This window comes from Salminus brasiliensis, chromosome 10, assembly GCF_030463535.1.
Source record: "Salminus brasiliensis chromosome 10, fSalBra1.hap2, whole genome shotgun sequence".
Classification (NCBI taxonomy): domain Eukaryota; kingdom Metazoa; phylum Chordata; class Actinopteri; order Characiformes; family Bryconidae; genus Salminus; species Salminus brasiliensis.
Window position 1 is genome coordinate 15,159,419 of NC_132887.1, and position 17,903 is coordinate 15,177,321.

At 41.1% G+C, this 17,903-nt stretch overlaps 1 protein-coding gene across 3 annotated transcripts in view; it reads right to left on the reverse strand.

The window, feature by feature from the left end:
- akap6 (A kinase (PRKA) anchor protein 6) overlaps positions 1-17,903 on the reverse strand; it is a 123,023-nt gene that overhangs the window by 8,364 nt on the left and 96,756 nt on the right. For all 3 annotated transcript variants that reach the window (XM_072689392.1, XM_072689390.1, XM_072689391.1), the window contains exons 10-12: positions 16,033-16,179; positions 11,520-11,819; positions 797-1,012 (exon numbers count right to left, since the gene is read on the reverse strand). In XM_072689392.1, coding sequence (XP_072545493.1) covers positions 797-1,012; positions 11,520-11,819; positions 16,033-16,179 — 663 coding nt within the window. The remainder of the gene's footprint in view (positions 1-796; positions 1,013-11,519; positions 11,820-16,032; positions 16,180-17,903) is intronic.

Sequence of the window (17,903 nt, forward strand, 5' to 3'; positions counted from 1 at the left end):
ATGAAAACGCTGTTTATTTAGCAGTAAACCTAGTGTGCATACTGGCTTCCTTAAAGACCTTTGTCTCTGGTTTGGGAGTAAGGGGGAAGCTACACTTTCTCAAGCTACAGAGAGGCTAGTTCATTCTCTGGGGGAAAGGGCTTAGTATAAGGTTATTGTGTTTCTTAGTACATTAAGATCAGTCAATTACTCCGTGGCAACTCCTGTAATGAACTGAGTACTGAGTCTGTCTAGCTACTTTCCCTTCATTCTATATTTTTGAAGGATAATATGCAGGTACGTTTCCTGCATTATACATCACTCTTATTGCTCCATTACAGCTGTTCGGCACTATATTACACCTTTAATATTTGTGACGGAAAAACACTTGGCCCAGGAAGGTTACTGAGAAGAAAAAATAATAAATAGACACACCTGTTTAAGTTTAAGAACTGCATAAAACACATATACGAGAAAAAAATGGACAGAGTGGCTGTACATATAATAGAACTTACTAAATATCAAGCAAGGATGGAAATGTAGGAAAACCTTGTTGGGTTTCATAGCATGTCATGTATTTATTACTACAGAGAATGCACGCATCAGTGACTGCATCTGTTAGACACGAGTGAAGGGATTTGTAGCTTGAATGTTTATGTTTTATATTCATATTGATTCGGTTTGTACCGGTCAGAGCCTTCATGACACATGATGTCTGTGCTTCCGTTGAGACACCACTGTGAAACCTACTTTGCTGGATGCATCCCCTAGCTTATCATGTAATTCGGTTGTAGCTGTGCTGCAAGTCATATCTGACCTGTTCTCGGCCCAAGGTGCATTTGAGGCGGCTCTGCCACTGGAGCACCTGCATGATGATGGCCTCCCAGCGCCTCTCCAGGTTCACCTGCAGAAGCTGCAGTGATTGGCGCTCAGCCTCAGAGCTCTGCTCCTCCGGACCCTCCAGCAGCCGCTGACACAGCCGCAGCACTGAGGCTATACCCTTCCTCCTGCCTCGCACCTCCACACACAGAGCCTGTAAAGATGAGAACAGAACATGCAATATCGAGGTTAGCAAATATTTGTGAAGTCATGTTCATATATTGTATGATAAGTAGATAACATAATTTATTATTATTATTAATAATAATAATAATTATTATTATTATTGTGACAGGCCTACCTAAACATACTCTTTTTTGTTTGTGCCAAACTGTAACATGATATTTATTGTTCTATTTAAATGTTAATGATAATAAGGGCATAGAATGAGAGAGTGGGAAATAGAAAGCTAATTCCAGTTACTTATTTGTGAAAGATTCCTGTTTTTAGTAAAATGTTTATTTTAAGGGTTCAAAACATACCTACACATATTCATTTCAATCATGATCTATTTCTCTAAATGCTTTCTTTAGTGTGATGATAAGTCACCACAGGGATCCACTATGAGAGAGAGGGAGAGGGAGACAGAGTTAACTCCAGTAACACATTCTGGAACACACAGAACATAATATTTTATTTCTGGGGTAATCACACTGTAAAATAACTATACACATAAATGTAATTTGTGTCAAGGTATAACCTGCCGTTTATCGCTGTATTTAATGTGGTAATGTCTCTCTGTGACCCAGAACCAGAAAGAGAGAGAGAGAGAGATAAGGAGAGAGAAATGGGAGGAAAGCACAATAGTAAACAGTAAAAACAATAGAGAGACACAGACAGAAACAGACAGAGAGACAGAGAGAGAGAAAATAAGGAGAGATGGCTGGTTGGCTGAACAAATGGATAAACAGACATATAGACAGATTACTTAAAAAGACAGGCTCAAATAAGACCCCACCCTGACCCTATTTAATACATTACCTGAAAATCATCTTAAAGTATGCTTATTTGTGTTCATATGTGTCCACCACACTGTATTTTGTTTATTCTTAAAAGCCAAGCAGCAAGTTTACCCTGATCTACCAGAAAGTTAGACAGACACAGCTTATCTCTATAAGAAACAACATATTTGGCCAGAAGACATATAAGCTATACCACAGTCCACAGTAGCCCCAGATCATTGCTTCATGCTTTCAGCAAGTCTTGTGTACCTCTCAGCCTGAAAATAAATGCTCTTTAATTTCATCTCAGCCATAGGAAGGAGACCCCCTCACTATAGTGGGGTCAATATGTTCGTTATATGTGTCTGCTAGTGGGTATGGCCCCATGCACAATGCTTCACTGCAGACAGCTTGTATACTTTTCTGTACAGGGATCTCCAACAGCCTCATGGAGATGGTCCAGGAGCCCAGCACCAACCAAACTGACCACACTGACACCTTTAAAACTAGTCAGAGTTTCTGTTAATGACTTACTGCAATACTTATCTTCTCTACAGGTACTTGACCTGTGTTTGTAGAGTTGTGCATCTGGGTCAGTAATGAGTGCAATTTAAAGTAGCTGAATGCATTCATTAGAAGAGGTGTCCACAAACATTTGGACATACTGTATAGTATACATGGCGAGAGAGAGGAACAGAGAGAGGGTATGAGACAGATGGACAGACAGACAGACGGATGGATAGATGGATGGAGACGGACAGAGACATTGAGTGTGTGAATGTGAGAAAGAGTGTAAGAGAGAGACAGAGACAAAAGGAGAGCGCGAGAGAGGGAGAGAGAGAGAAAAAATAAATGAGAGAGTGCTGATGGCACTGTGCTGATGAGGTCCCCACAACAGTCCATGCTGTCAGGAGCATGTAAATCACAAAGTCCCCTCCACACCCCACCCAGCCCATAAACAACCCAAGTTCGATAGTTACAGGCCGAAGCCCCGTTCCTGTGCTCCACAGCTCAGCTATAACACAAATGGAATGAAATCGCCACCCCATATACACTCTCTTGAACATGCGCCCACAGTTGAGGTGATTGTGTAAATGTGGTGAAAGGGGCACGCGGGATGCTGATGGTCTTGCGCCCGTACCAAAGCTCTCTTTAAATATGCAGTGGAGGCTGTGAGAATTGACAAGCTCTGCTCTGTGTGCAGTATGGGACAAAAACATTCCGAGAACAATTTATGTAAATCCCACCTGCTCTGCAAGGCATTGCCTCACTCTTTCTTTACATTTTTCAATAAATATTAAACACCATTACATTTAAATTGGATTTTTTTCCCCCTCCGCAGTTTCGTCTTCTGTTTTAGCATACATTTACTGCTCCCCACATCTTTTAAACAGGTAATGAGACTGCAAAATGCAATGGCAAGAGGGGCGAGAGGAGGGGTGAGCAAGGCCACTGCATAGAGTGATAAAGTTATCCCGTGGAATGGGATCGAGAGCGGAGTTGAAACAGTGGGCGCTTAGCAAACTCAGAGATGTTTCCAAAGTCGACACAAACAAACACGCGAGACGTCAAAAAGAAGACACAGACAGACATGTCGTTTTGAGAGTACGCAATACTTGGTATTCTGGAAGTCCCTTGCAAACATTTATGGCAGCCTGGCTAGCCTCTGTTTATCTTTTTGCACAAACAGTTGGCGTTAGTGCTGCGGATGGTCAACATCATTCTCTTACGAGCACTGTTATGTTCCCTCTCTGCCTCTGGTCCTCTATGTGCAGCAGTCCTTCGGCAAACAATCTAGAAGGCTATTTTTCAATCAATACCACTAGTCCACTCCAACAGATTAAATGGCACAAAACCTGGATCTATGTCATAACACGTTTAACAGCATATGGAGCTCTTAGACTTCCAAAGTCCGCAGAAATCCGATGCTTCATTGTTTCTGCATTGCTGGGCTTCATAAACTGATTCCTGCCCCCCCACCAATGAGTCTTGCCTTATTGACAAAGGGGGCAGGCGGAGTATGGTGTGCCAATATTTGCTAAAAAGCTTTTCCAAATACATGGAGCAGCAAAGTGGCCTGCTTTTTCCCTGCAGTATACGAATGTGAACCTACACAATGACTCCATTTCAGACCCACAGGCTGAGTGCTGTGGCTGAGAAGCTGGCCGCAGGCCAATGCGCTCTGTTGCCCCAGCCAGATATGAAAAGGAGAGAGAGAGAAAGAGAACGAGAGGAAGGAAAGAGAGAGAGAGAGACAGAAACAAACGCAGAGACCAAACAAGAGAGCCATCTTTCAGCTGACCATTCTCTGTGAAGGCAATGGAATGAGCGAGCTCACGGCAGGCCTATCTATCAGGTGCTTTTTAATAAAGGTATCAGCAGATCAGCTGCCGCCGAGCATGCGTCAGCGCTAAGCCAATCTCCACAATGCCCGAGATGACAATTCTCTCTCATCGGCCTGATCTGGCTTCACTATCGCTTGGCTAAATCCATCTTGTGTTACTGTATTCATCTACAAGTTCCTCGCTATCGGAGCTGGTAATCAAACCCGAGGCACGCGGCACGGGCCCAAAGCAGCTGCAAAGCACTGCACCCCCCACCTCCTCCTACCAGGAGTGTTTCAAACTCAATCTCTATATCCTGCACAAAATGAGAGCACCCCCAGACCCTATCCATGCTGCCATTAATGTTTTTTTCTCCTTTTATTCTTCCTTATTCTATTTGTCTCTGAGCTCTTCTCTCTGCTACTTCATTTTGCTGCTTTCTATCACATTCACAATTCAGACTTTTTCGACATATAATAAAACACTTACAAGTCAGGGCTTGGAATTACCCCGCGCACCAAGGCTGATGCTCTTTGTGCGGATTAAAACGGCAGATGAGGGCAGAAGAGGCTCCTGCTCTTTCTGCTTTGGCACGTTTGTTTGCTCCTCTCTGCTGGGAAAACGAGTGCACACTTCATCCCCCTCTTTTTTCTCTTTTTTCCGCAGCTGCAATTTTAACATTTTCAATTAATCTGGCCAAGATGGAGGAGCGCAGCCGAAATCCCCTCCAGTCAAGGCAAGGACACAGGAATCTAACACTGACAGTGACCCAGTGGATATTCAATCAATTACCATTAATTAGAAATCTCTGATTAATTCTATTTGTTGATTAAGTCAATTAAAACCACAAGCACTTGTTATCGCAAATGAGCGTAATGAATTCATGTAGACGATTTGTTCCCACACACAGATTCCCTGAGCTCACGCTGCTTGTAGTTTCATCCGTTTATGTCACTGGAAGCACAGCATCTTCCTCTCGCAGATAACCTCAACGGACTGCAACAAAGAAAAGCGCTGCAGTCCCAACACAAACACAAACACAAACACAAACACACACACACACACACGGCTGCAGCCAGTATTAAAGGTGATTCAAACACTGCAAGACTGACACCTGTCAATCAAGTAAATTATGGCGCCAGGCTCAGGGTGAAGCTTTCTTTTTTCTTTATAGCATTGCTATTTCAATACCTTGAATTAAGATAAAGGAGGGACACTTCAGAAACAGTCAAAGTCTAAAATGCACTCACTGATTCATTGTTTATGAATCCATAAAAATCCATATTTAAACACAAGCGCTTATTTCCAATTACTTCTCTTTTTCTTGTCTACATGAGACTGAAGGAAAAAAAAACTGACAGATACTTCTAAGATGGAACTAATGTCTTATGAACAGCGGCCCACCCCTCTTTAACGTGATAAAGCAAACAAATGGCAGAAAAGTGATAATAATGCTATCAATAAGGACATTTTCTCATTAGTGTCGGTAAATGAAAGCGAGGAGGCTGGACGTAGAATGAAAAATAAGAAGCGCGTGTGTGGCCAGTCGATTGTGTGGGTAATGAACAGGCCTCTCTGGGCTGTCACCTGTCTGCTCCCCATTACCTGCTGATAAGACACTAACTCTGCGTTTGGCACTTCCCCACTCGCCCCCCTCAGCACCCCACAGACTTAATGCGGTTAGCACTTGCCAAAGAACAGGAGTTCCTTATTCCTAATCACGGAGAAAGTATTGATATTATATCTGCACTGTCACATTTCATTAGCCAGACTGGGGCCCTTGGAGAAGGCCTGGGGGCCGCCGCTGCAGTCTTCTGATCAGTTGAGAAGGAAGATGGACTCCCACGATACTACAGAAATTAAGCTTTAGGTTTACTATAGCTCCCCTGTCGCTGTTCTATTTTTTTACATTTAAAACCATGTGATGTGAAACGTGAAACATAAATGAATAGAAAGCTGTCAAAATAACGTATCCAGTATGTTAAGAGCCTTTCCCCAATAGAGTTGCTATTCTTCTTTTGACATACAGACGATATGTAGGTTAAATAATTGATTTGAAAAAATGACACTATTTTTCACAGACCTGATTAAAGCAGATTTGAATAAAACATTTTTGACATATTAAGAAGTGAAACATGATATTAGGGTTGTTGAGCTAGGTGGGTGTTTTCCCTGGATGATAGGTGAGGGTGTGGGAGCAGAAGATAAAAGAGAATTTTATTGGTTGGTATTATTTTCTTTCACCAACTGGTGACCAAGTCAAAAATCTGAAGCTGATTCAGAAGCGATAGTTGATACATTTGTATGGGAAGATGATCATTTAAAAAAATTGTGTCTAATATTATGAACCAAACTTACTATAACCAGGAACAACAACTATCACAGTAAGAAAGGCTGATGTTTTGAAGCTTGACTTTGGGGGGCCTGGTTTTTGAGCGTAATGTTGCTGTACTAGCCATGGCTTTGAGTGTAAACTGTAACCATTGCCCAGACTGTGAGCGGCATTCAGCAGTCTGCTAAATCAATTATGACTAGCAGCCAGAATGTGAACCTTTAAAAATGAAGCTCCAAAGTAAAAAAAAAAACATACATTTTAAAAGATAACTGTCTGATGAAATACAATGAAAAATGAGATGTTCTGATATGGTATGCATAATGTAAAAATACTGTACTGTATACTAAACTATATTTAACATAAGTCACATTATTTTATTTAATTATGAAGCAGTTACTTCACACGCAAATCATTTACATTAAAAAAGATAAAAAGAAAAACTTGCATGACCATTAACAGCAATAATTGCAACCAACATTCCCTTATTGCTTCATTTGACTCCTTCATAATGTGGTTGTCAAACTACTTTAATTTAGATATACTGGAGGGGTTCAAGCATCAACTGCTTGTTTGAGGCCCTGCAACATCATATCTATTCAGTTCAAAACAGGACTTTAACCTAGGCCACTCCAAACATTCAATATCTTTTCACTTACTCAGATGTGGGTTTTCTTTTATGTTTAGGATCACTGGCTTGCAGCCAATTATTAACCCAATAACCCAATTATTCTTCAGTGTCAGCTCATGGACAGACGGATAGATTGACTACTCATGAACAGAATTCATGGGTTCTTCAGTAAGAGCAAGTTACTCAGGAAGCAAAACCTCACACTACCCCAGTACCATGTTTGAGTGTTCATATGATGTATAGTGTAAAATACAGCAACAGCTGGGAACAGGGAACAGGGAACCTGTGTTGTCCAGAAGGTCACAATATCCCAAAGGCTTAGGGAAGGTACAGGTACTTTTTTTCAAAATGTGAGATGAGCACTGATGGTTCTTTTGCAGTTAGCAGTTTTTTTCTGCCTTACTGCTCTGCCAAGAATACCACGTGTAAACAGTAGAACCTTGAACACTGACCTGAGTGTAAAAAAACCTGCAATTCCCTGAATGTTTTCCTGGAACCTTTAGACACTCTTAACACCTGGTCACTTCATGTAACTAATATCTGGATTGTATCCTGATAAGTTTGTAGCTACATGCCTTCATACTACAATGCGTTTCTGGTTAGTTGGAGTAAAATGTGATTAGTGAGTGTGACGGAATTTGCAAATTCGCTTGTTGCACAGCAATACTGTGTGTTTCAGATATATTCGGAGGAGTTTCAGTCATATTAGCAGAAGTCTTAGTTGTATTAGGAGTTTAAATTCAACCAATGTTATTAATAATGATATGTAAGCTTTGAGTATCTCACAGTGACAAATCTAAAAGAAAACTAAAAGAAGGGCTTTTTCACAGCACTGCAAGAACTCGCAACATGAAAAGCAAGGATTTCCTTGCTGGTGTAACTGTTGTGCAGTTGCTTATGAAGCAGATAACTATATTAAAACCCTGGTCATTACACAGGACATTTGAATTCATTACCTAAAAGACCTTAAATGTCCATTTTTAAACGTTCATCTTCAGAATGTCAGACAGCCAACACATAAACATGCTGATAAGAAATGACGGATGTTATTAGCGGGAATGATACAGAGAACGCATTACCTATGCAAAGAGCATTAGCATAACATGAAGCTTATATCTTCCACAGTGACGCTGATCAGGGGAAACGGCAGATGCTGTGACACAGTGATGACTACAGTGATCTTTACTACCCCACCCTATTAGTAAAGCTTTAATGAGCAAAATACTTATGCTGCAGGGCCTGGAGCTGCAATAGCTCAGTTATTCCTCTCACAGAAAAAAAAATCAACCTTCAGGTTTTGGTACCATCAAAACTCACTTTTACAGGGGAGTCGTTATTAATAAAAGATGTGAATTTGGCAGCCAACTAGTTTGAACTATATGCCCAGAGAAGGTTAAGATACAATAGAGTCTAATTTTAGATTCCCCCTCCCCACAGCAAGTCAAGAACTTCTTGCTTTTTATTCAGATGGAGACCGACATTTTTATGATGACATTTTAAGGAGAGACTAGACTCATTATTCATTATGAAGTGGCTCGCTCTCTGATGTTTCCTGCTATATACTCAAGCTCTTTTTATGGCATTAATGTGTATGTGAAAAAAGCAACAGGCATTCCAGAATTAGATCTCAGCAGGGGCTCTTATAATGATGTCTGAGAGTGCTGGTCATTAGACACCAGTGAAAAAGATATATAAAAAAAAAAGCACCTTATCACATACTCCAGGTAGAGCTACAATTCACATCAGGTCATGTGCTACAGTTGCACTTACAGTATTGCAAGTAAGGTATGTGGTCCTGTCAGCTCCAGTGGTCACAGACAATGACCCAGACCATGTGTAAGATGCACTGCTTTGAAGAAGCCCAGTCTTAATTTAACTACATTGATTGCACTGTTTCTACACTGCTGGCACCATGTAACGGTCAAGTGTTGTCTAGAATTGTAGCTCATTCCTAGCATGATGAAAGCTTGTTGCTTTCGGAGAGGGATACGTATGGTTGTCAATGCAGCTCTCTCTCTCTCTCTCTGTGTTGCGATTGCTCAGTGAACAGTGGCTCTATTTCAGTGTGGATCTAAGCTCTCCAGCCGCTGCTTTTCAACTTAGCTACCATCATGCCAACTCTGCCTATTCAACTCATTCACGCTTTCAAGCTGAAGGAGCAGATATGGAATCATTAAATGCCCCCCTTCCTCTTATTTAATGTCCATTTATTCCATTTAGTGCAATGCCACTGTCCATAAAAATCGCGTATATCAATATTTCCAATCTCAGCATTATTATATTTTTTTTCCTGTTCCCCCGGTCCCAAAAATCAATGCACCCCTCCGTGGCTGTGCAGCATTTTATCAAAGGCAAACTCTTCTTTCTAGAGCACTATTTCTCCCCCTGCTCATTTCACCCTGCGTATATTTAAAAGTTTTCTTCTCTTATGTTTGTCACTCAGCAGGGGGAATGTAATCAACTCCACTACCTGTGTTTTGACACGGCTTGATTAATACCCCACGCCGTTCCTCAGCATTTTAACTCAAATAATTATTTCCTATAGATTTTCAGTCAGAGCTCTGACGGGTGCCTTTGCCCTGCATTTATTATTGTAGCAGAGCTCAAATGAAACACTACTATTTGTAGAGTTTTTTTGGGGGGTGAGGTAGCTACAATACGCACTATGTGCTACAACATGTATGTATTCTTAGCATGAATCCAGCGCTATGACTGCATGCCTGACATGCCTGAGGGCTGTTGAGCATTACACTAAATTCCCAGTTTATTAGCCACCTCTGTACTAATGCTGCTATTGTATCATGAACCTCTACCATAGATGGAATCTGAACTGGTCTGAGGAACGAACATTAAAATTGATGGTATTTAGCTATAAAAAAAAAAATTTAACCATTCTTACCTGTAGAGCAACAGCACGTCTCACCAGATTTTTTGGTGATACATGTTTTTACAACACGAACGAAGAAATGAAGAAACAAGATAAATTAAAAAAGAAAAACTCGAATAATCCTGTTTTCTGTGTTTTTGTGTGAGGAACATTATATTAGATTTGACTGCGGTTGAGACACAACAATGGAAACGTTACAATATTTGTTCTGCTTACGGCAGTGATGTTTACAAGTCGCTTCATGTGAGTCAGAGCCGAGTCCAGTTTTGATCATCATCATCTAAACTGACTATTACGCTGGATGCATACTTGCTCAACAAACAACATGATAGCCAGCCGTTTCAAGTTGTTTTGCCTCTTTCTTTTAAATACAGTATTTACTGTTTGCAGCATTTTGTTCTGTCCTTCAGACTTGTCTATAATGAAAGTTTCACTGCTGTTTATCTGTACAGATCTCTGTCTCCAAGGTAAAACCCACTTTTTGGCACTTTTCCATTTCTAGGATGAGCAAACTTCAGTTTGAGTACTTTTAGATGGCTCACTTTTAAGACAAAAAATAAATAAATAAATAAGTGAGCCAATGTGACAAGGAAAACAACTAAATATCCATTACAAGTCCGCCAACCACAAATGTCCAACCAATAGCGGTCCTATGGTCAGAAACTGACCACTGACATAGGGTCAGAAAATGAAATCATACAAATCAGAGAGATAAAACATTGAGCTATGGTCCCAACATGGTACACTATATGGGCAGAATTCATGGGGTCTACAGTAAGAGCAAGTTACTCAGGCAGCAAAACCTCACACCACCCCACTACCATCACCATGTTTGAGTGTTTATATGATGTATAGTGTAAAATATTGTGTGTTTTAAGTACTGGGATCCCTCTCCTTACCTAATCATCAAATCCTGTTGTTTCATTCAATCCCATTTTCACAGGTATATAAAATCAAATATCTAGCCATGCAGGCTGCCTTTACACACATTAGTGAAAGAATGTGTGGTTCTAAAGAGTTCACTGAATTCTAGGGAGGTAATCTAATAGCTCAATTTGTGAAATGTATACCCTCATAGATATTCCACCATCAACTGTGATTGGTATTATTAAAAAGTTGAAGTGGTTCAGTCCCACAGCAACTGCATGTAAAGTTACATGGGATGTCAAAGGCCCCTATAGGTGTAACGTGTAAGAATCCAAATACTTTTGTCCATATAGTGTTAATGGCCTGTAAGGTTTATACCTAGAAAAGGTGTAGTCAAGCAAGTGGCTTTCAGAGAGCAATGCTTTGGAAAGGGACTGTAAAAGAGATATCTGTTCTGCCAGGCTGACACAGATACAGTCAGTTCGGCTAGGTGACTGCACCAGCCCTGTAGCAGTGGAGGTGTGTGTGAGAAGATGGACTATTTCAGTGCGCTTAGCTGCAGGCTCCTGTAGAGCCAGTGTCTATAGTAACAGGGCATGACCAGTGCATTAGCAGTAAAGACCTCCTGATAAGATATCAGCAGGTTTGCTGTAATCTGTTTCTTTCTACAGCTCTTTACCTTGAAGTGCTCCAGCTGCTTGGCAACTTCTGGGTCCAGCTGCGGGTCTGCTTGTGGGTCGTGCTGTGAGTTTGGCTGGGGGTCTTGCTGTGTATGGCTGGAGTCCTGTGTGTGATTCTGATGCTGTGTGTCTGCTCGGAGGCTGAGGTTAAAGATGAAGAGCTCGGTGTCCCTCAGCCAGCTCTTCAGCTCCTTGATCTTACACTCCAGCTGAGCCACCATGCTGCTGGTGCCTGGAGAGAGCAGCCCGCGAGAACCTGGATCCCCCGTTCGCACCTCCACATGCTCCCCCAGGGTCTTCTGCAAGGACACACACACACACAGATTTTACACATACACATTGAGACCAGTTTCCTTTGACTTCTGTATTAGGTAGGTAAACAGGTAAATGCTGCAATGGCTACATCTAAACCCAAATGTATAAGTAAAAACTGCTTCATTAATTGAGACCAGCTAGGAGTATTCCATCATGCTGGGGCTACATTTGTATCCCACAAAGAGCTAAATAAATGGCTACAAACAAATATTCTACATAATGCTGTAAAAATATTTACCCTCCTCCTGATCTCTTCTAGTTTTGCATATTTGTCACACTAGTTTCAGATCTTCAAAAAAAAATAATATGAGACAAAGACTGCCTGAGTAAACACAAAATAATTAAAGATTTTTTTTCTTACACCAGCTATCCCTGTGTGAAAAAGCAACTGCCCCTTAATTGTCCAATTAACCAGATTTATTTGCTAACTGGAATCAAGTAAACAAGGCACACCCAATGTTAAAAAATATACTATAATAGTCTGGAAATGGTTAAAAGTCACCAGGCAAATACAATATTAATGGAAAAGTTGCAAGGCGAACACTACTGCTGTTTCACCCCAAAAAGAACACTTTACCAACAGCAAAACATGGTGGTGGTAGTACGCTTAAGAGCCTGAGTGACTTGAGATAATAGAAGGATCCACGAATTCCGCTCTCCGCTGAAAAATCTACAGGAAATCCTATGGGAAAATGTCTCTCCTGGGATCTGAAGCTCAAATAAACCTGGATTATGGTGCTGACTTGAACCCCATTGAGATACTGAGGCTAGACTTTCAACAGGCAGTTCACAGAATGAAAGAGACATTCTGCCCTCTGATTTAGCTGAATTCTGATGTAGCTGCAATTCTGCAGAGCGGGCCACCATATCTCCAGTTATATGAGGTATTTGGTTACTAAAGGTGGCATAACCAGGTCTTACGTTTAAACTACATTCTTGTTTTTAATTCTGTTACATGAATTACAAGAAATTACATACTAATTAAACAGTTTTGTGTTTCCTCATGTTCTCTCACATTTTAAGATGAACTCTTACTGACAAAACTAAAAGAAATCATACTTTTTTACAGCACTACATGTATTACATATACTTCAACTTAGCACATATTTTCATGCAAATGCACACTGTGAGAGATACAAAACTGTGTATTTGTGTCACTGTGTAGTGCGTTGCATAGATTTGCTCAGCGGGTGTGCTGAAAATAAATGCTACCCTATTTGGATTGCAGAGATAACTTGTTGTCCACCTAAACATCTTAACTAGAATCTAATGAATTGCCTTTTTAAGAGATAACACTGTAATTAACTCTAATTTACTTGGATTGAATTAAGAGATTCAGAGGTAATTCAGATGAGACTGCAGAGCTATTAGCGAGATGCTATATGCGTCAGATAAGAGGGGTTTGCATCTGCCGAGATGGAAAGGGTTAAAATCTCAACTCACAAAGTGACATTTTAGAGAGACATTGAAATGCTTGTTGAATAGCAAACAATCAGGCACAAAAACACACACCGATGATTTTTGAAATGGGCTCGCTGAACAATTTTCTCCCACTGACAGTGAGAGAGCAGACCTGCGATGCGCTCTGTGTGTGTGTGTGCACGTGTGTCCTTGCGTGTTCGCCTGTACATATACATGTGCATTGTCTGTGTGTGTGTGTTCTCCCAGCTGCCTGAATGATCGTACTTTCGGAGAGAGAGTGCAGGTTGAACTCTGAACACTGAGAAGGCAATTGCGAGCACAAAACACTCCATTATCCAATTAATACACACACTGGCGACTCTAATTGTCCTTCCTTTGTGTGTGCCATGTGTAAGAAAGCTGTAATGGAAACAGATGTGATTATGACTCAGCAATGAAGTGGCTATTTCAGCATGCGGCATCAATTAAGCTCTCAGTCGTGGCCTCGTCTCCCTGAGCCCCCTCCCTGCTCCAGGCTTTATTAACACATCTGTGTTCCTCTCGTCCCAGTGCGATGTTAATGCTGAGACAATGGCCAGCGGAGGGACAGCGCGTTTTAGCGGCTACATGAGAATGGGCTCTTTCACCTGAAACAAAATGCGAGGTGTTACGAACTCGTTTTTTCAACACGCAAACTTCAGTCTAATCTCAGATGCACAACAAAGTCTGGGAATCTGACCACTGACCATTTTATAAGTTGCACATATCATAAAGATTTATTTATAGGTATATATAATTAGTTGTTGTCTAATATATTAGGCACCCTCTACCCAGTCTACCAATGCAATGGGACCACCAGCATTGACCAGATATTATTAGCATGGACCATTCTCAGCACCGCAGTGACATAGTGGCATGTTAGTGTGTGTTGTCTTGGTACAGGGCATCAGACACAAGAGCACTACTAGAGTTTTTACACACACCAGTGACACTTATTGGTTTGAGCCAACTGACGGGCAAGAGGATAATTAACACAATTTGCGCCTGGTAAAAAAGACCTACAAAGTGTAACAAGGCACTGTAGGTAGCAAGTGTACACTTTGCAGACTGTGTTTAAAAACCCACACTGCCCACTCAGACCAGTGCAACACACTTTAGCTTTCCACTGAGAATGCTAGTGATGGACCCATGGTGGTCCCTTTCATTGCAGGTTGGGGAAATAGCAACAGATGGTCTGTAGTCAGTAATTTCAAGCAAGTAGGCAACCGGCAACTCAGTGCATATTACTGCACATTAAAATGATGAGTCAGAGATGCTGATAAGAAGTTGTGAAAGGTGAGATAGAGAGGGCAAAAAAGTTATGAGATTATTATGAGAGAATGAGGCATGAGGATGAAGTTCCACTGCGGTATGAAGAAGTGAGCTGTAATGAATGAATGATATTCCTGCAGAGGAACAGACACAGTCATGGCTATTTTGCTGAGAGGTCAAAAAAGGCTTACCATACACAGAGAACAGTGTACTACGTACCTAAGTTCTTCATCATCTTTGTCTTCCTGCATCCCTCTCTGTCTCTGTCACTCTGTTTCTCTCTCTCTCTCTCTCTCTCTCTCTTTCTCTTTCTACTTATGTGAATATTGATAATCAACAGACTCGCTAGTGTTTTTCAGTGTGTGACAAATGTCTAGACATGAGGTGAGATCCATGCCCTTGGTGGGTCAGGTTGCGAGAAAAAAAAAGAATTTATTGCCACTTTATTTTGTTCTGGAGCAGTTTGCAATCATAAATTCTTCATAAGCAGCATACTTCAGAGAATGGTCTGTCTTCATAAATATATACGACAGAGGACATCAATTTCATTTAATTCACAATTTGTGTCAGCACAGCAGATGCCAATGGCTGACTTGATAGGCTTGTTTAATATGCAATTGAGACGGTGTAACGCACAGCGTGGGGAGCAGGAGCGCTCAGATTGAACTCTCCGCACCACTGCCGTCTCATTCCTCCCGCTAACGCCGTGCCACTCAACACACTCCAGATGATCACACACCCACACCTCGTTCAGAGTTTGGATATGGCCATTTTGCCAACTGTCAGTGATTATTTTTTTAAAATATGGCTCTAATTAACAATGATTGGTGCAGCGGAACCAAATGGTGCTGAAATTCACCACGAGAATTCCTCCGATTTCCAGATAATGACACCTATGTTAATCTGGCTGAGTGCTCCTAATACAAATCAATTTAAGCCAGACGTAACTGTACACACATTCCCATATACGATCTATATCCATCCATTATCTACGAGTGCCTGTATGCTTTTACAGTGCAAGCGTGGAAGTATACTTTCACACACACTCAGGTCACCATACTCAATGTGAAGTGTCAGCTAGAGGGATATAAAGCCTGGGCAGCGGAGCAGGGGAACTGTGGAGATCTCTAGGATGACAGAGCTCCATCAAGTACCTTCAGATTGAGTTGTTTGTGCTACAGAACTAACTATCCAGCTTTAGTTCTCACTAGACCTCGCTAAAACTCATGTGGTTGAACGCAATCAAATCCAGGAATTTTTTTTTAGAACAGTTAAGGCTGGCAGGACAATTTGTTGTTTGTCTGTTGATATTGGTGATTTTAGAAGAAACTGGATGAAAATATGTCTACATACTTTTGGACATTCAAAGTATTTTATTCATGTTCTATGTAAATTTTCCTCTTACTCTATGTTTAGTTGTTCTGAATATGAAATGATGATAATCCAAGCCCACACTACGAAGCTGAGATTGCAGTAAGATTTCACCTCTAGCTGATCCCACTTGGCCCTGAGAGCAGTGAGGCGCTCCTCAAAGTCAGCAGGCAGCTCTGTGCTGCTCCTCTTCAGACTCTCCGCCCAGCCCAGGAGCTGCGTCTTCTTAGGGAGCCACATGGCCATCTCTACGCTGTTCCCCTACACACACACATAAACAAACACATACATAAACACACAGTTACCAAAATTAGATGTATAATTCCCACTCTACATGACTTCATGACATCAGTTCATCAATAAACATGCTACAAACATGCCATTACACCCCTGCAGTGCTGCAAAGCTACACAGGCCACACAATGTCTGCAGGCCCTGTGTTGTGCCTAGGAGTGAACCCATACGCCAAATCAAATGAATATTTAAGTGTGAGTACTTCAGATCATATTTGAGTACATAATCTTGAGCAAAATTTATGAGAGGTCACACAGTAATTCCCATGCAAAGCAGGAAAGAGCGGATTTGATATGATTTTAACAAGTGACATTTTCAGTTAAATGGCAGACAAGCATACTGTAAGGGCTGAAATTGATGCTGTTCAATCTCACACCTTTTTTGGTTAATTTCTCCCTCTCACCCTCTCTCTCTTCCCCATTTCATTTTCTGCATCGATAGCTACTTGATTCTAGTTTTCAGTTGTCATTTATCATTACGGCAGAGGCACATTTAAATATTTAAATGCGCTCTGTTTTTTCCTCTCTTCTCGCTGTCATCAGGCCAGGATTCATTTTTCATTGTCGCTGGTTTTGATGGAGATGGTATCACACATCCTTTTAAGCCATCCATCCCTTTCAGTTTTTAATAGTGGCCGCCAAAGTAAAGACACTCCTCTTAAAAGTAAAGGGGGTTACGCAATTTGTTTGTTGACAGCGAATATTGATTTTAAGAGTTTCCTTTTCATTAAAAATAAACAGCAGGTTATTGATGAAGAAGGAAAGCAGTCGAGGAGGAAGAGGAGGAGAGACTGGCAGGTTGATTAGAATGCAGAAGGTGAGAATTACGGCATGGAGAGCTTTGGTTAAGCTCGGCTGAGTGCATGACCACCATTCAGCCCTTTAGTGTCTTTCCTCCTGCTCTGCATACAGGCCTATTAGTATACTTAACCTTAGACTCCAGGGCTAACCTAACATTACAGGAATGTGTGTAATTGTGGGCATTGAAGGGAAACGATTAGGCCAAAGGGGCAGCACAGAGGTTTAAATGTGAGCTTAGGGCAGGCCGACCTAGCACACATAGAATGCTGTATGGGAACTGGATTGAACACGTGACTGAAAAACTCTTGCAATTCACAGCTCAGTGTTTCAGTGTGTATCTAACTTGTATAGTTTCTCCGGCCCTTTTTAAAAAGCGACTGACCTTAATGCCTGTTCCATGGGTGATTAAATGACAGCATTAGCTGTTTTTTCAAAACAAATTCAATATATCAGTGCATAAAGACAGTCATTAAAATAGATGAAATATCAACAAGCAGTAATAATTTTAATTCACTTGGCATATTAACATAAAAGACTGGAAATGTCAGCAAAAACGCAGTCACACATGAGCTCATTTAATGCATTTTTGTAGATTCATCTTACCCATTAAATTAAAGTTTGTTCAGTCTTTGTAACATGTTGAGACAACAGAAGTAAGACTCCATGAACCGATGAGTTGGATGTGGGGTGTATTTAAATCATTTTATGCTAACGCTAACACGTCAGAGAGGGAGAGAGAGAGAGAGAGAGAGAGAGAGAGAAAAGCACGAAAGCACGGAAAAAGAAATCCCATCACTGCTTCCAATGCTCAGACATTTAAACCACACGCACTGCGCGCTGGCTTTAAATCAAAAGGTGAGCAGTACCATTTCTATTTTGCCCTGAAAATGA